General features: G+C 33.1%; 3 protein-coding genes across 18 annotated transcripts; 2 read left to right on the plus strand and 1 right to left on the minus strand.

Annotated features, from left to right (window-relative positions):
* The first annotated feature begins 12,515 nt into the window (after nt 1-12,515).
* On the plus strand, nt 12,516-13,590 carry LOC110931431. The gene is made up of 2 exons (XM_022174825.1): nt 12,516-12,933; nt 13,112-13,590. Exons 1-2 carry the CDS (start codon nt 12,516-12,518, stop codon nt 13,588-13,590), a joined length of 897 nt encoding a protein of 298 aa, XP_022030517.1.
* A 65-nt stretch (nt 13,591-13,655) lies between these two features.
* Nucleotides 13,656-14,771, plus strand: LOC110931432 (ATP-dependent DNA helicase PIF1-like). The gene has a single exon (XM_022174826.1). The coding sequence runs from the start codon at nt 13,656-13,658 to the stop codon at nt 14,769-14,771; it is 1,116 nt and encodes a 371-aa protein (XP_022030518.1).
* Nucleotides 14,772-17,744: 2,973 nt separating this feature from the next.
* On the minus strand, nt 17,745-23,692 carry LOC110928929 (ribonuclease TUDOR 2-like). 16 transcript variants are annotated; one of them, XR_004889422.1, is made up of 15 exons: nt 23,548-23,692; nt 23,275-23,427; nt 22,814-23,189; nt 22,606-22,682; nt 22,436-22,512; nt 22,203-22,342; nt 21,772-21,848; nt 20,843-21,047; nt 20,472-20,741; nt 20,296-20,391; nt 19,997-20,203; nt 19,216-19,364; nt 18,804-18,883; nt 18,671-18,728; nt 17,745-18,357 (listed from the first exon to the last, which is right to left on the minus strand). XR_004889422.1 is itself a non-coding variant. In XM_022171981.2 (14 exons), exons 9-14 carry the CDS (start codon nt 20,912-20,914, stop codon nt 18,277-18,279), a joined length of 645 nt encoding a protein of 214 aa, XP_022027673.1. In that variant the 5' UTR covers nt 20,915-21,047; nt 21,772-21,848; nt 22,203-22,342; nt 22,436-22,512; nt 22,606-22,682; nt 22,814-22,854; nt 23,035-23,189; nt 23,275-23,427; nt 23,548-23,692; the 3' UTR covers nt 17,745-18,276. The 16 variants fall into 16 exon arrangements, 11 of the variants coding, with proteins under 11 accessions (XP_022027673.1, XP_035844202.1, XP_035844204.1 ...); XR_004889419.1 differs by lacking the exon at nt 19,216-19,364 and having other exon boundaries at nt 20,472-20,585; nt 20,667-20,741; nt 22,436-22,682; XR_004889421.1 differs by having other exon boundaries at nt 22,436-22,682.
* Between the last annotated feature and the right edge of the window lie 1,093 nt (nt 23,693-24,785).

Raw genomic sequence — 24,785 nt, forward strand, 5'->3', positions numbered from 1 at the left:
CTCACACCCTTCAAAATCCTTTACCCCTTCGAAAATACCCTCTGTTCATCGTCTGCAAGTCTCGCCGGAATACCCTTCGCCGGAGACTGTCGCCACGCCGTTGCACGCGATACCGGATCGGTTTTAATCACCCAATCGGTATGTTTATACTTGTACAATGTTTCTGCAAGTTTAATTTGAATATTATCCGGTATTGATCGAGAATTAGGCCGTTTGACTTCTGTTGACCGTTTTGGGGAAGACGATGAACAGTAGCATGGACACCACCGCCGCCGCCGGAACCACCACCATCAACGTCATCATCGTCATCATCTGGGGAAGGCAGCCCCACCGTCGCCGGTTCTCTCTCCCGCCTCGTTATCTCTCTCTCTCTCTCTGACTTTCTCCCTCTCTCGTCTGATATGATGATGAACCGGTTGTGGTGGCGGTGGTGGCAGGGCTGTGGTGGTGGTGGCAGGGCTGTGGTGGCGTTGGTGGTGGCAGCGGAGTGGTGGTGGTGGCAGGGCTAGTGGTGGTGGTGTTTAATATTTACTTAAATGATCCTTTATGTTACAAATTTACACAATCAATCCTTATTTACTAACTGACTTAACTGGGTTATGATTTTTGGACTGAAATGGCACCTTTCCAGAACGTGGGGGACGAAAATGGCGCATTTTTGAAAAATGGACTGAAATGGCCAAAGTGACCAAACCACAGGGACGAAAATGGCAGTTAACTCTATCTTAAAAAACCTCATGTATAACATTGGTCGAGTAAATGTAATTTTGTATAGTGAAAATAAAAATATTTAATATATTAATACAAAGTTTGGTTTTTATTGAAATTGGCATGTGTTTACAATTTTTTAAATAACATATATATATATATATATATATATATATAGAGTAGGAGTTGGGTGGAAAGTCTATTTTTCCTAGAATGTCTAGGAAGGAATAAGAATTGGACATGTGTCATTGAGGGATTTTAAGTAGAAGGGCTATCATGTAATTTCACATTTTAATTTTATTTTTGGAATGTATCTTCATTAACTAAAATTCCATGATTTTCGGAATTTTTATTATTTTCAAATTCAAATCTGGAAATCAATGTGTTCATTAACTAAAATTCTTGTGACAACTCGTATTTTCAATCTTTCCATTTTTGGCAAGTCTACTTGTACTTTCTATTTTTATAAGTTGTACCTTGTCGTATTTGATTCTATTTCAAAATTGTACTCGAGACTTGAAATCATAATGAAAATGCATGATTTTATCCATATTTGTGTCTGAATGCTACGTATTGTTGAAACAATTGATAACACGTTGAAACTATGTTAAACACGTAAAAACAGTGGAATCACATCTTAATTTCGGCTCTTAATTCATCGTTGCCAAGAGATTACCCTAAACCGTACAAAATTGGGAATTTATACGCTAATTCGGTAAAAATATTGAAGTTTGGGTTAAATTTGATTTTTATAGAGTTAATTACATAGTTAGTCCCTGTGGTTTGCACAAAGTAACATACTTAGGTACTAATAGTTTAGAATCACATTCTAGGGTATTAACTTTTCATTTTGTAACATTTGAAGGTATTAACGTTATTTCTAGGCTTAAAATCACATTCTATTAGTACCTAAATATGTTATTTTTTGCAAACCACAGGGACTAACTATGTTAATACCCGAGAAGTTAATACCTCCAAACGTTACAAAATGTAAAGTTAATACCCTAGAAGGTGATTTTAAACTATTAGTACCTAAGTATGTTATTTTGTGCAAACCACAGGGACTAACTATGTAATTAACTCGATTTTTATATTATTTTATTATTATTTTAGATGAATAAAAATAATAATTTAAATTAAATAAATAACTGTTTTCTGAATTTTATTGGTTTTTAAGCAAATCCGTTGGTTAATCTAACCCCGTTAGTGAAAACAAGGTTAAATCAGCCTAACCTGGTTAGTTTTATGAAAGGGCAACTCAGTTAGTGGCTAATCCAGTTAGTTAAAACTAACTGTATCAAAAAGGGAATTTAAATCCCAAGGTATGCGTGACCCGGGACTCGAACTCGCGTTCCCACATACACATACACACGCGTTACCAACTGGGCTACAGCTCAACTTATGAATAAAATGAATCAGTAATACATTTAAGAACTCATTTATTACGTGAATTAATTCAAAAGTAAACAGAACCGCTATGTCCGATCGGCTTCATCTTCCCGACTTATCAAATGGTTACCGGAACCTGTGACCTTCTGCTTTCCCGTAACCGATCACCTCCACTCGCCTATATATTCACGTCATCCTCACCCTTTCTCGTTTCCTTTCCACCGAACTCCGAGACAAAACCGAACCCGATCGAAACCAAATCCGACTCGAAGCTATTCGCCGGAACCGCCACTTGCCACCGTCTTCACCATCTCCGGCCACCACCTTTTCTTCTCCGTCCGGTAACGTATCCGACTCGTTTTCGTTTTTCCGATCATTCTCGTTACTGTATATATATTATTATTATTATTAATATTATTATTATTATTATTATTACAATTATTATTATTATCATTATAATAAAACAGATGATTATTATTATTATTTATAAAATCAGATTTATTTATATAATTATATTTAATATTTTTATTAAACAGATATATTGATATAATTATTATTAATATAAAACAGATTTATTTAAATCTGAAATAATTATTTTCCAGAATTTTATTTCTATTATTTATTTTCAGATATATATATTTCAGAATTATATTTAATTATTTCAGTTTATAAAATCAGATTTATTAAAAAATCAGATTTATTTAGTTTATATAAATAATCAGAATTATTTTAATAATCAGAATTATTGTTTATTTAATTCAGAATTTTATAATTATATATTTTAGAATTCTTAATAAAATTAAATCAGAATTTTTATTTAATTTGTTTTTCAGGTTTATTTATTTTATATAACTAGAATTTTATAAATAAGTTTATTATTTATAGAATTATTGATTAATGTTGGATTATTTATTTTTGTAATTTTATACATATTCTTACTTTGGTAATTCTATTTGTGATATTTGGTAGAATTAATCTTTATTTTACCTATTTATTCGTCACATATTATTACATAGAAAATATAAGGCATATGATTTACATAACTTAGAAATGTTAATGTTCTTTGCCTTGTTATCTGGTAACCTATAAATTCCCAAATAATTAACAAACCCTTTCAAACTTAATAGGGTAATTCTCTTGTGCACATCCTCTTGGGGAAATCTATTATTCTTAATCTTATTCCAAGAAATACGCAACGCACTCTAAGGTGAGTATACTTGACCCATTTTCCTTTTTACACATTTTGGGTGTAGTATGCATTTCCTTATCAAAAACACAATGCTAAACAATTTTTGCACAATCTATCCATACTATTGTGAAACTACTTGATTATTGATTATCTATGTTATGCTAATGTTAACATCTATGACTATGTGTTCATTAACTTTGCAAGCCTCCCCTATCAATGGCAGCGCTGTATGTTGTAACGCCCCTCCCGTAAATTATGGGTATTGCTAGGTCTTTTAACTCTATCACCACCCTTTCGAGGGTTAGGCTATGTTAATTGCGTTAAACTATGGTTTGGACATGTGGATTTCATCGTTACGAGTATAACAGTTAATTTGATATCAGTTGTTCACATGGATTAGATTTGATAAACTATTTAACTCTATTATGCTATGTACAAACCTGTATACTCGCCAGCAATTATTTGTTGATTGTATTTTAAATGCATACTGCAGGTTGACGATTCAAGAATGAAACTATTGGTTATCAATGAATAAAACTTTAATTATTGTCACAATTAGTGTTATGATGTCTTTGAACAGTTTGTACGTCTCATCTCGATGTTTCCGCCATCGGTTGGGGTGTGACAATTCTATGTCACATTACATCGCATATTCCATTGTTCAGAAGATTACTGGAATTTATCAGCATGTTCTTGGTGCTGTGTTTTAACAGTTTACAGGGCTAAAGTCAATTTTTTTATAGATCCCACAATATAAAGATGGTAAAACACAAGGTATGAATCTGATTGTTGTTAAAACACAACTGTATGAATCTGAATGCTAAAACACAAGTGTATGAATCTGCTTGCTGTTAAAACACAACTGTATGAATCTGTTTGCTATTAAAACACAACTGTATGAATCTGAATGCTAAAACACAGCTGCATGAATCTGCTTGCTGTTAAAACACATCTGTATGAATCTGGATGTTAAAACACATCTGTATGAATCTGCTTGCTGTTAAAACACATCTGTATGAATTTGCTTGCTGTTAAAACACATCTGTATGAATCTGTATGTTAAAACACATCTGTATGAATCTGCTTGCTGTTAAAACACATCTGTATGAATCTGCTTGCTGTTAAAACACATCTGTATGAATCTGGATGTCGAAACACATCTGTATGAATCTGCTTGCTGTTAAAACACAACTGTATGAATCTGCTTGCTGTTAAAACACATCTGTATGAATCTGGATGTTAAAACACATCTGTATGAATCTGCTTGCTGTTAAAACACATCTGTATGAATCTGCTTGCTGTTAAAACACATCCGTATGAATCTGTTTGCTGTTAAAACACATCTGTATGAATCTGAATGCTAAAACACAACTGTATGAATCTGCTTGTTGTTAAAACACATATGTATGAATCTGGATGCTAAACCACAACTGTATGAATCTGCTTGCTGCTAAAAGACAACTGTATTAATTTGCTTGCTGTTAAAACAGATTGTCAAGAAAACGGAGATGATAAGAACAATATTTGAATGGTGATGATGAACTCGGAGATGGTGGAGATGGAGAAGTGTTTTAATTTGATCCGGTGCTCTCCATCGTTTCTAAAGTTATCTTCTTCCATGATTGTAGTTATTTTTGGTAGGGATTGGGGTTTCCAAGATGGGTTTGGAGAGAGAGAGAGAGGGAAAATCGCTTGAATTTAGGAACTGGCGGTTATCTAATTGATTTAAAACACGGCCATTGACAAAATTGCCCCTACTCATTTAAAACAATCAATTAATTAAACTCAAATATTACAAGATTGCCATTGATTTAATCTCAACCCTTAAACACACCAATCGGATGGACCAGATCGCTTCCTAGACTTTCTAGGAAAAACACACTTTCCGTGCGAACCCTACTCTATATATATATATCGAATTTAAAAAAAAATCGTATCCCTCGAAATCACAGGCCTTATGTGAAAGTTCTCCCTGCACACCATAGCCGGCTATAGGTGTGTGGCTTGTTGTAAAATAAAAGTATACAAATAATAAAAATTATTGAATGTTGAAAATCCAAATCGTTTGATTAGCCTCTTAGTTCATAAAATATTGATTTTTTTTAACTTTCGCGGCAAAGTGAATAATAGTGGAGATTTATGCGGGTCCAATGAAATAAACGAATATCATTTAAAGATAGTTTTTGGTATACCAGAAAATCCATAAGATATTAAACTAATAATATTTAGTAGAAGAGTTATCTATAATATAAGATATTAAACTAAATAATATTAAACTAAAATAATAATTATTTATAAGAGATTAAACTAAAATAATAATTATCTATAAGGAGATGGCTTAATATGATGACAAGTGTCTCAAAAGTGGTTTCTTTTATTATAGAAGTATAGATATAGATGTTTAATAAATGTTAATAAATTAATAGAGTGACATATGACATAAATCCATGAGTATAGAGTCATTTTCTAACAACATTATTAATAGATTGATTATTTGATTGATAAATTATTTTATATAATTAAATAAATATCTTTATTATCAGTAATAATATTAAACATTAGAAAATTCCAAGTTGGATTATGTTATATTGTTAACTTGTTATGAATTCGAGGGAAGGATACATGCACTTGTAGCCGGAAGTTGTATGGATGTAAAAAGGCCAAATATAGTAACGAACAAAGTAATCAAAATCAATCATAATGACCAATCCCATCAATCAATTATGTTTGTTTAAAAATATATAAAAGGTGTGTGAAAAAACTTATGCCCAAGACTAGAGGTTGATGAAATGCTGATTTTACAGTGGTATATACAATAAATAAATATGGGTAATCTAGAGGTTGATGAGATGTTTAGGTTGATAATCCTAATGAAAAAATGGTTGCATGTGAGGATTAGCAACTTTGGTAAATTATGCCTAAAATGACCTAGTTTACCGAATGAGTGAGACGAAGTTGATGAACAATGATCTTAAAAGGTCATATTACTTTTATCATAAATTCTGAACATCGGGGTGTAATACTATAAATTGTATATGCTTTAGTTATGAATGGGTTACGAATTGGTCGGGTCATCTAACAAGATTTTAACCAAGCACGATGATAGGGCCGGATATTGATAATCTCAGTCTCATACCCAGTTGAAAAATCATATCCTATATTTGACTCAATATCCTTCAGGTAATTACTCATAGACATCGGGCATATCCGTTAGTTTGTTAAAAAATACACGTTAGAATTTCATTGTACAATTGGTTTGTACTATCATATTGATAGTATAATTTTTATTTATATATTACAACTATTAGACTATCTCTAATGGTAGATCAGTAAAGAAGCCCTTGATGAGGTGGATTTTGTCCAACATTTTGGATGCATTAAAGGTTCTTTGAATTGAGAATATTCAAACTAGAAATCTTTCTACAAGGGCTCATGTTTGCATGGGTTATTATGCATTAAATTAAATGTAATTTAATATTCTTATTCAACATTAATTTATATTTTATTATTAGTGGCTAAATACTAAATGAGATATGATTTAAAAAACTCCACCAACTTAAAGCTTTTAATCAATTAAATTACTATCACCAACCAATTATTAAATAACTAGTTTATAAACCCGCGTACTACAGAGATTGAAGATAAAAATAATGTAATTTTATAATATGTAAACCATTTTACATAAATGAATTATTCTTATTAAATCAAGCATTATAAAATCAAGATACACATTTACAAATTTCTAAACACTTCTTTATATACGACATTTGTAGTTTTATTTGTAATTTGACCATCCTCATAAAGTTTCAGTAGCTTAAGGTCATATTTACTTTTTGCTCTGGATAATGTCACATGTCATTGGTCATGCGTAAAAACTGTTTTTTTTAGAAACAAACCAAACTTACATAGCAATTGTTTCTGACTTTTATCAAATATTACTTATGGATAAGATATACTCCTAAAAAACGCGATTGTCATTGTTACAGATAAGGTTCATCACTGTAATAAACAACTAATTGGTAACCTTGAGCGAAATAGGTAAATATAAATAAGGAATTTCAAGCACACAATTAAAATACATATGATATAAACTTGTTTGTGAAGACAAATTTATATTTTTTTAACAGGTGAAGACAAATTTATATATCTAATCACATATGGTAGTGATGAAACCGAGAATAATGACTACATAGAGAATAGAGATCGGTTAGAAAATTTACCTGGTGTGAGTTAACTTGTAGGGAGAGATAGGTGATTATGAGGGTTTTGGTGTGACTACAAAGAGGAGCAGTTCAATTATAGCAGTTTAAAGGGTGTCTAATTACGATTTTTAATTCTAATTTAGAAAACCAAAGTAAATCTAATTAAAATTTGTTTTCCATTGGTAACATCATAATCGAATTCATATTAAATTTAAAAGGCTTATAGATCAAATTAACTTGTATTTTAAAAGCTCAATTACGTTGAAAATTGTCAAGTGGCATTTTATGGAATCCTTTAAAAAAGCTTATAGATAAAATTAACATCTATACTTTCTATAAAAGGAGAAATCTCAATGACATAAGAAAAGCTTATATGGCAGCCATAGAGGCTTTCCAACAATGTTTTTCTTATGTCATCAACGATGAGGTGGCAGCCATAGAGGGAGAATAGTGACATCATAATTCAAAGATCTGCCATCAAACCACTGCCCCACTTTCAAATTTCAAAGGTCTGGCCCACATTTAATTATGAAACCACTGATGTTCATTCAAAATTCAAACCACTGATGTTTCATTAAAATGGGAGGGTAATTTGAAATTTAAAATTTTATAGGGATATGTAATTTGCATTTAATGTCATCAGAGCTTCAATTCTTCTCTCTCTCAAATATAAATTCAAACCCAAATCCAAACTCGATGATAATTTCAAAAACCCATTTCAATCTCTCTGTCTACTCTCTCTCAACTCTCTATCTCTAAAACTGTAGATACAGAGAAGAGGATGAAGACGACAGAGGCGTTGCATTTAACATCGATTTGAATATTATGCAGACCAACGGTAGTTTAAAAATGGATATTTTTTATCTTTTCTTTTTATCACAAACTGAAGGTTTGTATGCTAAATGTTCTTCAGGTAGATCTTGCTGGATTTGTTATTTGGTGTTGAAGTCTTGAGTTCGTTGGCCGAGCTTCCAAATGTGATCAAGGTTATAAAATGGATCTCAACTTTATTGATGAAGAGGTAATGTCTGTTTGTGTTTAAAAATAGATGTCTATGTGTTTAAAATAAATCAGTTCTTCTTCTTCGTGGTTTCTTGATCTTTGTTACATGTTTTCCAGATTGAAGTTTCTTCAAATCGTCATCTTCTCCAATGCTTCCATCGATTCTTCTCTCGCTAAATCTGGTAACAATCCGTGACCAAATTTCTTTCATGATTCTATGAAATTTGATTGATATGTTTGTAGCATTTGATTTTGTCTTTGATTTGTTATTGTTTATTCAGATGCTTGCATTGGTGTACCATGTGATTACGAGTAGATTGATTTTGATATGTTTGTAAAAGGAGAAATCCCAATGACATAAGAAAAGCTGGTGATGTCTGTTTATTCATCATGTTTAATATCGAGTTGAATATTATACAGACCAACAGTATTTTAAAAATAGATATTACTTGATTTTTTCTTTTTATCACAAACTGAAGGTTTGTATGCTAAATGTTCTTCAGGTAGATCTTGCTGGATTTGTTATTTGGTGTGGAAGTCTTGAGTTCGTTGGCCGAACTTCCGAATGTAATCAAGGTTATAAAATGGATCTCAAATTTATTGATGAAGAGGTAATGTCTGTTTGTGTTTAAAAATAGATGTATATATGTTTAAAATAAATCATGATTCTATGAAATTTGTTTGATATGTTTGTAGCTTTTGATTTTGTCTTTGATTTGTTATTGTTTATTCAGATGCTTGCATTGGTGTACCATGTGATTACGAGTAGATTGATTTTTAGTTGGTATATTGGGATTAAATACTCAACTGGTGGAATGACAGAAAGTCCAGGTTATGCCTCAAGCTGTCTCGATCTCTTTGGAGGCGGATAGGTGGCTTTGGGAGGTCTGAAAAACAGAATTGATAAATTTTGGGAAAATGGGGTTGAAAGATGATAACCCAACAGTTGAGGATCTCATTCTACATCTTCGATAAATTCAATGGTATTCTCAAATAATGGTTCCTAGATTTTTGAAGACCGACAAATGTCTAAAGAAGCATCATTGTGGACATTTGTCGATCTACAAAAATCTAGGAAGCATTATTTGAGAATACCATTGAATTTATCGGAGCTGTCGAATGAGATCCTCCACTGTTGGGTAATCATCTTTCAAACCCATTTTCCCTAAATTTATTGATTCTGTTTTTCAACAGGGATGTAATGTAATGATTCCTCTCAATTGAATAGACGGACACTTGCTTCCTCTCAAAGGGTTATGGAGTGGTTATAACAACTGATCATGCTAAGGACTGTTATAACTAACCACTGCTCCTTATAAAGACTGATGGACTTAAAGACTTATTAGACCTATCCACTTCTGAAGACAAAGTTGTTAAAGACAGGCACTTATGTACCTAAGGCCTGATCAACCAAAGGAAAACCACTGCTCAGTAACAGTAATGGTTCAGTATCTACAACGGAGTCAACATCAATATTTATGTATCAGTTTTTCTTATGTAACGGTGTTTAGTGTATCGATGTTTAGATTTTGTTACAACTTCGATTATGGTTCTTAGATTTATGAAAATGTCTTCGGATTGGGTATATTCGTTCACAGTTTTATGATACTTCAGTGTCTATGATGAAAATTATGTTGCTTCCATAATTGACTGGTCCCCATGTTGATTCGATTAATGGTATGTTATGTATATACAATCTCTCGAGACAAACCCTAGAGTTTATGTATATACAATCTCCCCATGTTGATTCGATTAATGGTATGTTGATTCGATTAATGGTATGTTATGTAATTTTATGATACTTCAGTGTTTGTGATGAAAATTATGTTGCTTCCATGATTGACTGGTCCCCACGAGGAAGACTAAAACACGATCTTATGTAATTGCTACAGTTTGAATATTATTGTTATTATATTATCATCTGTTGATCATGGTCTGTTAAAGCACTGCTATTAAACATTCTCTATTGAACTACATCATCTGTTAGTCCATAGCAGAGGTTCTCTTTGGTAGACCTTTGCTTGAACCGTCTCAGTGTTTATCAGCAGATGTTCATCATGAGGCGTGTGTAAACAGATGTTTGAAATCCTCTGTTGAACTGCATCATCTGTTAAGTCACAGCAGATGTTAGCAATCTATACTGTGGAATGATCAACAGATGTTATGTTTGGCAGACCTTTGTTTCAACAACAGATGTTAGCTTTATGATGCTTTTGTATTCATATTCAGCAGCAGAGGTTGTTTTATCAGCAGAGGTTATTTGCTATAACAGTCTTTGTGTTTATTAGCAGAGGTTGTTTTATTAGCAGAGGTTATTTGCTATAACAGTCTTTGTGTTTATCAGCAGACTTTATCTGAATAGAGGTTGAGTGCATAAATTTGTTTGTAGTCAGAGGTTTGTATCGGAGAGGTTATGAGAATGATCACCCATAAATTTGTTGAAGCCTTTTAAGAAAATCCTTTTAAGTAACAGCAGATGTTAGCTTTATGATGCTTTTGTATTCATATTCAGCAGCAGAGGTTGTGTTTATCAGGAGAGGTTATTTTCTATAACAGTCTTTATGTTTAGCAGCAGAGGTTGTTTGGAACAACAGACTTTGCTTGAACAGATTTTTTGTTTGACAGAGCTTTTGGTTTGTCAGACTTTATCTAAATAGAGGTTGAGTGCAAAAATTTCCAGAATATAATTCAAGTTGTAATGTATCATGAAGAGCCAATTAAAATATATGGAGAATGTACAACAAAGGTTTAAGTTAATATAAATAACAAGATAAGCATACATGATTATAATTTAAATATTTGTAAGTCGTAAGTTTTCAAAATATAGAAGTTTGATACATCACCATCCCATAATTTATCTCAAATGAGATAATACCAACAACCATAACTATCTGTAGACTTTCTTTAAGATCAGCTTGGCTTTTTCTTCAGAGTAGACAAATTCTCATATTTCTGTAGATACCATTGGGCTTCGTGAACTTCTTGGTGAATTGACAAGCCGTGTATCTAAATCTATTGCCATGCTTCTCCCGTCGAAAGTCAATTACAGTGTCAACTTCATTCAGATTTTCAACTGTCATCTTCAATGTTATATGAATCCTTGATAAAGAAGCTATTTTCACATCCAGACGCTTAAAAAAAATATAAAATACCAGTAATTAATTAGAAACACATAATGTATTTAAGTAAAGTAACAAAAAAAAACAACTTAATTGTAACAAACATTTAACATCCAAAGAATGAGGAATAATATATTAACAGAATAAACTTACAAAATGTTTGCTGCAGTACCATACGAATTGTAAGGGGTATACATCAGGATCAACTTCATAATCTGAGACAGCGGCATCAAAATCTGCGTCGTCGATATCATCGGATGATTCATTCGATACAACATAATCACTATCAGAATCTATGTCATTGGATTCTTCAACATCCGACTGGTGATGCAGATCCTCGGTAATTGGAGGAACTTCTAAATTGGGTGAGGAAGTATCGTCTTTCGGACTGTCATTGGATTTGGGTGCAAAAATCTCACATCCATTCAAATCAAAGGCAGTAAGCAGAAAGATGTAATCTGCTACGTATCTTAAAACAAGTACAATTCCTGTTTGCATACCCAAGTAGTGTACAACCTTTTCCCATCCATCGGTTGTAAAGTAACAATTCCGAAGAGGATCACGTTGAAGTAGTACATCAAAAGAGTCCCACTGATTCACATAGATCTTAAAATGTCTTTTTAAGTTTACCAATTCCAATACTGACGTTGACTAATTCCTTGGGTATTAGCTGAACAAAAACATATAAAATTATGAAATCAACAAAGGTAGCTGTAGATGAGATAAAAGCATACCTTGATTGTAGATATATCTCTGCTTGTGAAGCTGCTTGGAGAATATTCATGTATGATATACATTATAGATATCCAGCTGTTGAAGTTACCTTTTCATTGTAAAGATGGTCAGAGTATTGTGTATAACGATCATGATAATTTGTGTGACATTGTTACTGATCCAACTGTGAAAATGACAATGTTTACAGAGTGGATGAATTGTAATAAAGTCGATGAATTTGCTAGGACATTGAGGTATGTTCAGTTTCCGGGATATTATGTATGGAATGCTAAAAATCGCAAATGGAATCGAAGAAAGCATCCGTATGGATCAATTGGGAGGATACATTATGTCCCACAATTACTTGGTGATTGTTATTACCTAAGGATTTTACTGAATCATATTAAGGGACCAACCTGTTTTGAAGATATAAAAACAGTTGATTGGCAGATTTTTCAAACATTTAAAGATGCATGTTTTGCACGGGGGCTGTTGGATGATGATAAAGAATATGTTAATGCTGTCAAAGAAGCTAGCACATGGTCAACCGGAGATTTCTTGAGGACCTTTTTTGTAATGTTGTTGCTGTCAAATTCGATATCTCGTCCTGGTTTTTTTGGTCGGAAACGAAGTCCTTGTTATGTGAAGACATTCTGTATCAGCAACGAAAGATAAATGGTATTGCAGGTAATGTGATTATTTTATTTAAGTTATATACAACTACATTAAAATTATGCAATAGCTCTGTTATTGGGAAAAAACTAATACTTTTTCAACATTTGTTTTAGATTTGGATCTTCAACAAGAAGAACTTGAAAATATCTGTCTATCTGAAATTGAAAAGTTGCTACTTACCAATGGAAGTACAGTGAGAAATTTTGATGATATGCCAAGTGTTCCGGACAATTATGTTTCATCGTCGAACAATCGATTGATAATGATAGAATTATCGTATGACAAACTAGCTCTTCAAAGGGAACATGATGGTTATGTAAAGTGTTTAACTGCCGAACAGGAAAGGATATATAAAATTGTTATGGAAGCGATTGAAAAAGGTGATGGAGGTGTGTCTTTTGTATATGGTTATGGCGGAACTGGAAAGACTTTTCTTTGGAAGACATTCTCAGCTGCATTACGATCAAAAGGTGAAGTTGTATTGAATGTTGCATCCAGTGGAATTGCTTCACTTTTGCTGGATGGTGGTAGAACTGCTCATTCAACGTTTGTAATTCAATCAACATTAATGAGAATTCAATATGTTCGATAGAGCCTAATACTGAGTTAGGTGATTTAATTAAAAGAGCAACATTGATTATTTGGGATGAAGCACCTATGACTCACAAGCATTGTTTCGAGGCTCTTGATAGAACAATGAGAGACATATCACGTTCCAGTCAACCGAACATGCAATCCAAGCCGTTTGGGGGAAATGTAATTCTATTTGGTGGTGATTTTAGACAAATTCTTCCGGTCATCCCTAAAGGTACCAGAACAATGATAGTCATTGCTTCTTTGAATTCTTCTTATATATGGCGCCATTGTCAAGTACTAAAGCTAACTGAGAATATGAGATTAAGAGTTGGTTGTCAGGAAGCAGATTTGAAAGAAATAAAGGAATTTGGAGAATGGATTTTAAAGTTTGGTGATGGTCTGCTTGGTGAAGAAAATGATGGTGAGATCGATATTGAAGTACCATATGATTTACTTATTCATGACCAAGTCAATCCTATTTCTTCTCTCATTTCATTTATATATCCGGACATGAATAAGTTTTTGTGGGATTTAACGTATTTCCAACAAAGAGCGATTCTTGCCCCAACTAATAAAGTAGTGGATTCAATAAATAAAGAGTTGTTACAGAGTCTGCCTGGTGAAGAAAAGGTTTATTTCAGTTCAGATAGTTTATGCCAATCGGAGGAAGAATCAGAGCTTAATATGGCATTGTTTCGTCCTGATGTGTTAAACAATCTTCGTTTATTTGGTTTACCTAACCATAAATTAGTACTGAAACTTGGTGCTCCAGTGATGTTACTCAGAAACATTGATCAGGCAAATGGATTGTGTAATGGTACACGTTTACAAGTCACGAAGCTCGGAAAAGTTGTGATTGAAGCAAAAATTATCACAGGGACTAATATAGGTCATCTTACTTTGATTTCAAGACTAAAGATGACACCTTCTGATAAAAGAATACCAGTGAAGATTTCTCGAAGACAGTTCCCCCTTTCACTGTGTTTTGCCATGACAATAAATAAAAGTCAAGGACAATCATTGGAGCGTGTTGGTTTATATCTTCCACGTCCAGTGTTTAGTCATGGCCAGCTCTATGTTGCTGTATCTAGAGTAAAAAGTAGGAAGGGGTTGAAAATTTTGATTTGTGATAAAGAGAAACGAGTCTGTACAACCACTACTAATATGGTTTACAAAGAAGTTTTACAAAATCTATGATGATACTAAACATCTGTCAACCTGGCAACGTCTGTTGGGTATAATGGAGGAACTGCTGTTAGGAAATGTTTGTTGGAAAGCAATACAACTTTTTGGAAGCATCTGATACTTGCTCTGCATTAAGCCTATCCTGAGAACACATGTTAATAACATTATTCTCTTAACATCTGTTTACTAACCTTTATAATTTCTATTGACTGACCTTTTTAACATGGGTTAACTAACATCTGATAGTTACTATCTATCCATCTGGCAAGCTCTGTTGGAGATAATGGATGACAGTTCTTAGTAAAGTCTGTTGGAATGCAACAGAACTTTTTAACAGTTAATATACAGCAGTATTGCTGTTGAATAAACCTATTGATCATTAACTTATATCAATTTTGTAAGTCTGCAGTGATTATTTTTTTACTCTCTGTCAATATGTGTTATGCATGGTTTTCTAAGAAACGACCCGTGTTTGCACACGGGTCTTACCGCTAGTGTATTTTAAAAGCTTAATTATGTTAGGAATTGCCAAGTGGCATTTTATGGAATCCTCGTCGAAGCCTCTTGTGCCCCGCCCTCGCTTATATATACACTTAAATTGGACAAATTAATTCAATATTGTATTTATTCTTTTTAAATGTAAAAATTATTAGTATTTGATAGTTTTATTTATCATTTGTGATTACTATACTTTTTATCATTATAAATTTGTTACTTTTATTTTTTTTCAATTAAAACAACTCTATTGTCCTTAAAGAAATATTAAACTTTTAAATTACTAAATATGAAATAGCTAAACAAACCTTATGACATATGCAACGTAACTATTATTATTATGCATTATAATATTTATGCAAATATGATATATAAATATATATTATTAATGAATTGAATAAGAAAATGCCATGTGGCATTAATAGAACTTTTGAATGAGAAAATGCCATATGACATTAACTAGTTTATCACCCGCGAACTTCGCGGGTAGGAAAATTTACTTTATATTAATCGAACTATGTCAGAAACTTGTTTTATAATTGTTTTGAATTGAAAATTGTAGACATTAGGGTTGCGAGTAGGGTCATAAACTTTGGGGAAGAACCAGAGGCCGAAACTTGCCTCACTGAAAGACCCACGACAAAAAAAAAAAAAAAACTTTTATTTACTATAACAGATTATTAGAACTTTATTAATGTTGTGTCCGTTCTTTATTATAACACATAACATGTACCAAAAACTAAAAAAACTATCATGAATTCTCAAAAGCTTTAACACCACCACCGTCACCAACCTTTGAAACACACAAACACGATATATTTTGATACGCACAATCACAATGGATTTCAATATTGGCTTACGAATAACATAAAATATCAACTCCAGTCTCTCCTATAAAAGAGCTAAAAAACACGATTTCTTAGGAGAGGTCGGAAGGAAAAGAATCGGATAACATACAAATTTTATGTTTGTTGTTGAAAGGGCATGTGGTGGAAGGACGGTGCAGAGCCGTAGAAGATGTGTGCAACACGGTGGTGATAGCAAAGATTGCGGTTGTATTTATAGGCAATGCAACGGTTTGAAATGAACATATATGCTTTTTCAGATTATTCGAATACATGAATAATTAATATATATTTTTTACTTCGTAAACTTATTAAAATATCCAACTTAAAAAAAGTTAGAAATATAAAGGTCGAGAGTAGATTGGTTATTTTATCTCTAAAATGCAGGACAATCTATAGCATACACCAAACCATATAAAGGTCGAGGGTAGTAAACACCAAGCAAAAAAAACAATTTGTGCCATAAAAAAGACATAAGATCGGGCTATGTTAACCTGGGTATCGATGTGGTTCCTAAGAAAAGAAGCGAGTCACTAACAACAAAGATCAAGAGCCGGGTGGGTCTTGACCATTCACGTACGTTTTAGTCTTTTAAGTGGAGTCGAGCACATAATGATGTGGACAACAAAGTGATGAAAAAATGGTATTGCCCATTCCCGAATATCCTATAATTGCTACTATGTTATCGATCAACATAACTTTAACAGAACAGCTACCAAACATTATACTTGCCTAAAAACTAAATAACATAAATAACTAACTCCTTGCTAAGGGCTTTTTGATCTTTAGTTTTAATGAAGTAGTTCCATTTTGCAGGCTAAAAGAATATAAATAACTAACTTTATCGCCTCTACCAACCTTTGACTACATACCTTTGACTTTTTCACAACATAGACCCGACCCCAACAACCATAGCAACAACACCCTTGTATTTCAATACCTTAAAAAGTTTGAATTTAGAAAACATAATCACAAAAACAAACATCTATTCTGTCAAGGTAGTGTAAACTGAAAGAATAAGCCAAAAATACTCTAAAATAAGAGCTTTTTCAAACATTATTAACCATGTGCCACAAAAGTTATACATATGTATGGATACGTAACACACATAACATGATTAGAGGTTAGCTAATTTTTAACTGGTCATGAAAAAACTAAAAATTTTAGAATTTCTTTTATTTACCTTCATATAGATTCAAATTAAAAAACTAAATCCATCAATTAAAAGACTTCCATGGACTCACAGTTATCAAAATCATGTCGACAAAATTTAACCTGAAATAATGCACAAGACATTTAGTAAACACATCTGACAAACTATTCCCTCATTTCAGCAACAAATGTAAAACCTATACTTCATGGAAATAACATGTACTTTTCAACTGCAAATATAACATGTCCACGGCTCAATTTTCCTTCAACACCCCAGATGAACGAACAATTTTATCATAATTCACGAAAATAAATAGTTCTCATTTTCAACCAAATACAACTTATTAATAGACATATAGATGCAAAACATACAAATTTGACTCCAATATCACATCAAAAAAGCATATTGGACATGAGAAAACCATTGGGTTTAAAACTGAAGTATCTACGAATAACAGATTGAAAAAAAGAAATGCACTGTACATATTCACAATAGCAATTAAGAAAAATAAAAATCATATACCATCGTTCAGATACAAACAAATAAGTTGTAACAATTTTAAGATACAATTGATTGTTCAAACATGGTACAAACAAAGAAGAATAAAAACAATCAATCAGATACATATGAAAAACAATAAAAATCATTAACGATCCGATCGACAGTAACACCATGAATCGGCTAAGGATTGCTTCCTGATGATGTGTAGTCTTATTCTTTTAGGGTTTCAATGATGGGTTAGAAGAAGCAACAAAAGAAAGGAAGGTTACTTCAAAGAAAAATGCGTTGTACCTAAGTAACCTTAGGATCCGCGTTTACCCTATAGAAACTAACTTCATTGAGAAATGGTGGAGGAAAAAAGGGGTTTTGGTTCTCGAGAAAGTTTCACATCATCAGCACCAAATTAGTTCAAAATCGAAGCAACAATAAAGATTTACGCGGTGAATTTTTTGTCCTGAAACCTCAATCAGGATGATGATTAAGCCCAAAGATGGTGATGAAGGACAAACTTGTATATAATGGTTCAAAGAAAAATGCGCCTGCTTACAACCGATTGGTATAGGTTTAATATTTTGCTTACGTTTTTCTTCCATCCGAAGCTGATCTGCGCACCAATCAACAATCAATACATAAGTTAACTTCTACAAAAGATTAAACACAGTGAAATAGATATAAGCATACAAAGAATTGTGGTTTTTCTAGCATTATCAAGACCAAGAACTAAAATCCTAGCTTTTTTGTTTCCTTAAAGAGAAAAGAACAATCTCGTAAACACCAACCCGATCTATTACACACCCAGAAATGCCCTAACCTAACATCCAGTCTCCAGATCAGATCCTTTAGCTCAAAAGCAAAATTACAAAATCCTGAATTGCAGCAGACACACAAAATGACACAATATTAAAGTCTACACATACTTAATTTTCATCTCTTTTGCTTCTAGATGCCATGGTTATCTTCGTTGAGCTTAACTACCTGTCAATAAATTTCTATAAGAAATATTACCTAACTTCAATGCAATCAATTCAAATTAATAACAACAGGTCGCACCTGGTGAAATTTCAATTCTTAGGTGTGAAGGGTTGTAATGAAACGATATCGACCCGTATATCAACCAACGAATTTTCACTCTACAAAGAAAACAAATGTATGCTTATTAGTGATGCGTGATGCGTCATGTAACATCTCCAGCTCTTTTCTAGTTAGAATGAAGGAATATGAATCAAACCCATAAAGGATTTCGTGTAATGCCATGCCCATGTGTTTCTTTCTTTACACTTTATAAGCATAACGACTTTTTCATGAACTTGTTGGAAGATAATAAATTTGATTGATTAGAGTGTGAGTCAGTGAGTGGTTGAAAGCGTAAAAACATTGTCAGCTAAGGAGCTGTTAAATAAGACCCATAAGAAGGTGGAAGCACGCCATGCTGACATTAAACAACAAATATCAAAACTCAAACCTAAAAGGTCTAATTCTTGTTCAGAATGTCGAGCCAGCAACCAGCAAGATATACTCTTGATAGCCACTTTTTGTTCTGAATTGCTTCTTTGGGAATGGGCACATATGATTCTACGGGTTCTTTAGACGTTTCTTCAGGCTTCTCTACATCTTCAAACAATATGCATCATTATAATTAGCTCACATGTTTATTTAAGACAAATATAACTATAATGAAAAAAACTGATTCAATTTCATAATCTTTTTTTAATTGAAAATCATTTTAATGCATAATTTGGTTGAAACTGGATCCATAACATTAAATATATAATGATGTAATCTAGAGATAACAATCACGGCCCATTAGTTTGTATATGGACATGAAATGGGTTAAGCCAATGTATGAAATCAGATGAAGCAAATTCTTGAAGTGTAAATACAATCAGAAAAAGTCTATCATCTGATATATCTTCCCTATATGTTAACTCTCTATTGGAGATAAAGAAAGCATAGAAAGTAGGAAATGAAACAGATATTAAAAGTTGTTCTCACTGGAGTTGATAATTTCATTCTATCCAAATTATTAGGTTACAATTCAAAACAAACATGATTCTTTTTGTGATTAGTAAATTAAACAAAACAAATTGGAAAGTGCATAACAAATTGCATGGGTTTGGATATCCTAGAAGAAGAATTCATACAAATAATAATGTATCTATCTGTTTATTAATTGGTCAGTAAAATGAAACGGTTCATACACACAAATAAATAGGGGTGATTTAGCCCTAATAATAACTTCCTACCTGGATTCCGGCAACAAATACTTGAACAAACTGAAATTTCGGAAGCAGATAAACGCGAAGCGAGCTCCCATCACGAACTTGTTCTACAATAGCTTCCAACGGTTTGCCTTTGTTTGCAGCTAAGAGGCCCATTGCGTCTAAATTGTTGGGATCACCGACAGCAGACGAAGGGAGGTTTCTGATAGCAGCATCAACAGAACCGGGGGACTAAATTGAAAACGACAACGCAAAATCGATTATATAACAATAAACTTATCAATAACATTAGTAATCATTTGGGTTAAGTAACAGTAACTAACCCTGTCCCATAAACCTATGCCTTGTTGTCTGGCTTGTTCTTCAAGGCGTAACAGTTCAGTATGCTCAGGAGTCACCTCTCCCTTAAACTCCTTAGCCTGAAATCAGTAATTGCAGTTATGCTTAATGCAAAGGCGAAATTTAAAAGTCATATACACTAGTAAAGGAATTAAATTACCTTCGCCCAGCCATGAGTGACAATCTCATTTTCGACATTTGTAGTACCGATGAAAACACTACAGAATTCCCTAGAGAAATTTGGGATGGTGTATTCCGTTCTAAAAACAACATCCTAGTAAAGAAAGAATAAAGTATAATGACAGAATGCAACATGATATTAGAAAAAGCAGCAGAAGGTTCTATGTATTAGAACCATTCCAATGCACAGCTTTTGTAGAAATTCTCTGCTATCCCATGCAAACGGGTCATCCTGGCCACCTCGACGTGCCTACATATAATAGATAAATTTAAAGCGTTGTTTAGTAACGTCCATTAACAACAATTAAGAACTCTGGTTATATAAGGAATTGAATGTAAGAGTAGACATACCAGTCTTGGAGCCGAAAGATGAGCCAACAAAACAGTCTTCTCAGGCGGGATTTCCACTTTGGTCATTCCCATAATCACCGTGTCCCCAGATGAAACAACTTTCACTTTTCCTCTCAGCCATCATGAATTTCCAGCTGGTTGTGCCATCACTAAATACACTTTGGGCGACTTTTAGTGGATTTCCTTTAACTTGTTTTTTTAATACCTAGAATTAGCCCGTTGATAATTAGATCTAGATTTCCACCTCTGGCTTGTGAAAAGTTATTGGCTCAGTTTCTAAATAGTTCCAAATACAATAACAAAACAATTAAGGATCATCATGAGCTTACCATCAAGACCCGTTCGGCCAGTTATATGTACTATATTAACCTAAACCAACTTGTAAGAAAAAAAAATTGAACATAACCAACACAATTAATTGACCAGTTCGATTTTAACCAAAATTTTATAATAGACCAGTTGACTCGTTATAATTATAACATCCACAGAAGTGCTAATATATATATAGATGTGTAGGGCCTTTGTAATTTCTTGAACACCTAAAAAAAGAGTACTGGTTGCAGCCTGTGAACATAGGTCACATCGACCAAACCACGTTAATTTTTGTGGTCCGCTTTCTTTACGTTTATTGTCCGTGTGTTGCGTCAGTCCCAGACCTAACACCTACGCGTAGCTTTGGCAATGAGTGTAGTTTTACTGGGTATGTTTGTTTGTGTTTGTTTAAAGCTACTGTGTGTGGACTGTGGAGTTCTGTCAAATGATTTTTATAAGTGCGATGTAACAATGAGCTTATGTAAAATCTCTCAAGATTATAAAAAATAGTAAAATACAATCAAAAGGATCTTTGTTGCTAGTTCAAGATCTGTGTGACTGCAGCTCTGTGGTTATAATTTAGAAGTAATAATAACTGTTAAGTTCCAATATATTACCTTTATGGCAGCTGCATTGCACAGAAGCAATGTCACAAGAAGCTGATGCTGTTTCTGAACCACTGGAAATATGACAGCTGAAAACCATAACATTGCATAAAATCCAGATCAGTACCAATAAACACAATATCCAGTGTAAGAAAAATAAGTCCTACACACTGAAAACATTTTACAAAATTCAAAAAGCATCTTGAAGCAAAAACGGTACAACATCAAGACCGACAAATCAAGACCCATATAAACGAACAACGACACAATACATCCTAATCAGAATATTATTAGTTTGTCCAACTGAGAAAAACTAAGATAATAAATGCCGTAATTCACTTTACCATAAGTAGCTTAACAGAATAATCTTTAACAACAGAATCAAACTTCAGCCCCAAAATATAGACTACTACTTTAAAAAGGTCAAATCCCCTAATAAATACCTAAAAGTTAATCAACCAAACCGTCTCGACCTTTTACCAGTTCTTGAGAAAAAAGCATCAAGATCAAAAGGTGGAAGAAAATAGCATGCAACATGAAGGACTATCCTCAAACACCGTTAGATATCGAGTTGATTGTTGGGCTGATTCAATGAAGACATACATTTGGTCAATGAAGACATTTATCAGATTTCATAACCAAATAAATAGTTACTAAGAAATTCCAATTAGATTACCTGATTAACACTTTCAACAAAAGCAGTCAACAACATAAGTTCCTTTGTGAGTGCAATGAAGCCTTTCAAATAGGTTCCTTAGCAATTTTATTTGACCAAGACAACAAAGTAATTAGTATGTTATTCCCGTTGTTTGTTTGATGACTTATTGAAAAAAGTAATGTACTAACTTGCCTCAAAGCAACACGATATTTCTGTCCAAGCTTCTCGAGTTCAGCCATCACACAATCAGTAATATTTGGAATGCCTTTAGAGAACAAAAGGGGGAACAAAATTGATTAAAACCCGATACCAATGCAATAACAAATATGTATGATGCTGTTATATTTTGTATGTAACCTATGTATTTTTTTGACATATATATGATACATAATATACCTTGTTTGACCGTCTCTTGGCAAAAAGATCGACTCGTGACTCTACAAAAAACCAAAACTGAATAATTTACACCCGACATTATACTCATCTAAATGAAAACAAATCTAGTTCAGATTTTAAAAAGATCAAACCTCAATAGGCATTTAATCAAACGCACAAATTGCAAATAATGACTAACATATTTAGGGTTAGGATCAAACATGAGGCATTTCATCGAACACCTGGTGGGTAATAGTTTCAGTTCTGTTTGTTGATAAGTTGTTGTTCTACAGGATCTTCCATTTCACAAAAAAAAAACCTTGATTTTGATAACTTGTTGGTCAATATCTTCATCAGAATATCCAGCATATATATTAAAGTCCAATGGAACAATAAACTGAAACAAAAATACTAAAATCCTAAAAAAATGATGTACTTTAATCAAACGGAATTGAACAAAATTAAGTGATTGATAAACTTACAAATCATGATGAGAGAGCCTAGCCGTGAACCGATTAAAACTTTTGTCGCTATTGCGATTGATGATGAAGAGGAGCGACGATTACATCAGAAAATAATCTTCAATCGGAGAAGACGAAGAACAAAGAATGAGTCGAATGTGACATCGTATTTGGCTGTCGGAAATTTCAAAGAGAAAAAAACACAGAAGAGTATAAATCCAGTGCTAGTGCTGGATGGATAAATTCAAGAGAGGATTTGAATACAACAAAGAAATCAAAACAATAGAAGCATACCTTTGTTTCGATTGATTTCTCTAAAAAAGATGCGGCATTTGGTTCATTTAGGGTTTGGAGAAAAAGCGACAGTGAGAATGATAAGAGAGATGAAACATTAAATAAGATCCAAATCAAACTGATCTGACCCGGAGGTTATTTCGGATCCCGCGTCCAAGAAGATTTTTGTTAAAATCGTGATTGTAGAACCATTTGTGAATTCCCTCCTAAACTCTCCATCAAACCTTGCCACATCAGCAAAATTGTCCTAAATCCAATGCCACCTAGCCCACATCACATCTCATTTATATATATATATAGACAGGACTCTTTTATTAGAATTAGATTTCAGTAGTTTTGTTTTAATTTAAGTAGCTTTGTAGTAGTTGCCATTTAATTACACTTCATTTAATGTTGAGATCAACCTTTTATTCTTGAACGGCAATTCTAACATTTTATTCAAACCCAAAAAAACATATGTTGTGTACACAGAGAAAGCATGTAATTACATCATCTATCACCAAAATACTATCCCAAATCACCAAATTCTACCTCATTTCTTTCTTTAAATCCATACAAACAAAATGAGTACACCGAATCCGTTTATGGATCTTGCAAAACTTGAAGAACTAATGTCAGATGATATTGAAATAACTGCACAACAATTTTTGGAGCTCGACAGTGATGAGGCCATCGGTTCTTCTCGAAAAAAGGTGAAACGCAAGTACATTGAAAGGTCTCGTGAAGCGTGATACTCGTATGTGGAACGATTATTTTGCTCCCAATACAGTGTTCCCCGAGCATTTCTTTAGAAGACGATTTCGGATGAGCATTCGTCTATTTAATCGAATTGTTGAGAGGCTAACATAACATAATAAGTGTTTTTCACAGAGATTTGACGCAATAGGTAGAAAGGGTCTTTCACCTCAACAAAAATGCATTCGTCAGTTGGCATACAGCGTAGCAGCTGATGAAATTGATGAATATGTATACGTTGGTGAGTCTACCGCTATCCTTTGTTTACAAAAGAGTTAACTGCCATTTTCGTCCCTGTGGTTTGGTCACTTTGGCCATTTCAGTCCATTTTTCAAAAATGTGCCATTTTCGTCCCCCACGTTCTGGAAAGGTGCCATTTCAGTCCAAAAATATAACCTAGTTAAGTCAGTTAGTAAATAAGGACTGATTGTGTAAATTTGTAACATAAAGGACAATTTAAGTAAATATTAAACACCACCACCACTAGCCCTGCCACCACCACC

Source organism: Helianthus annuus, chromosome 3 (assembly GCF_002127325.2).
Source record: "Helianthus annuus cultivar XRQ/B chromosome 3, HanXRQr2.0-SUNRISE, whole genome shotgun sequence".
Classification (NCBI taxonomy): domain Eukaryota; kingdom Viridiplantae; phylum Streptophyta; class Magnoliopsida; order Asterales; family Asteraceae; genus Helianthus; species Helianthus annuus.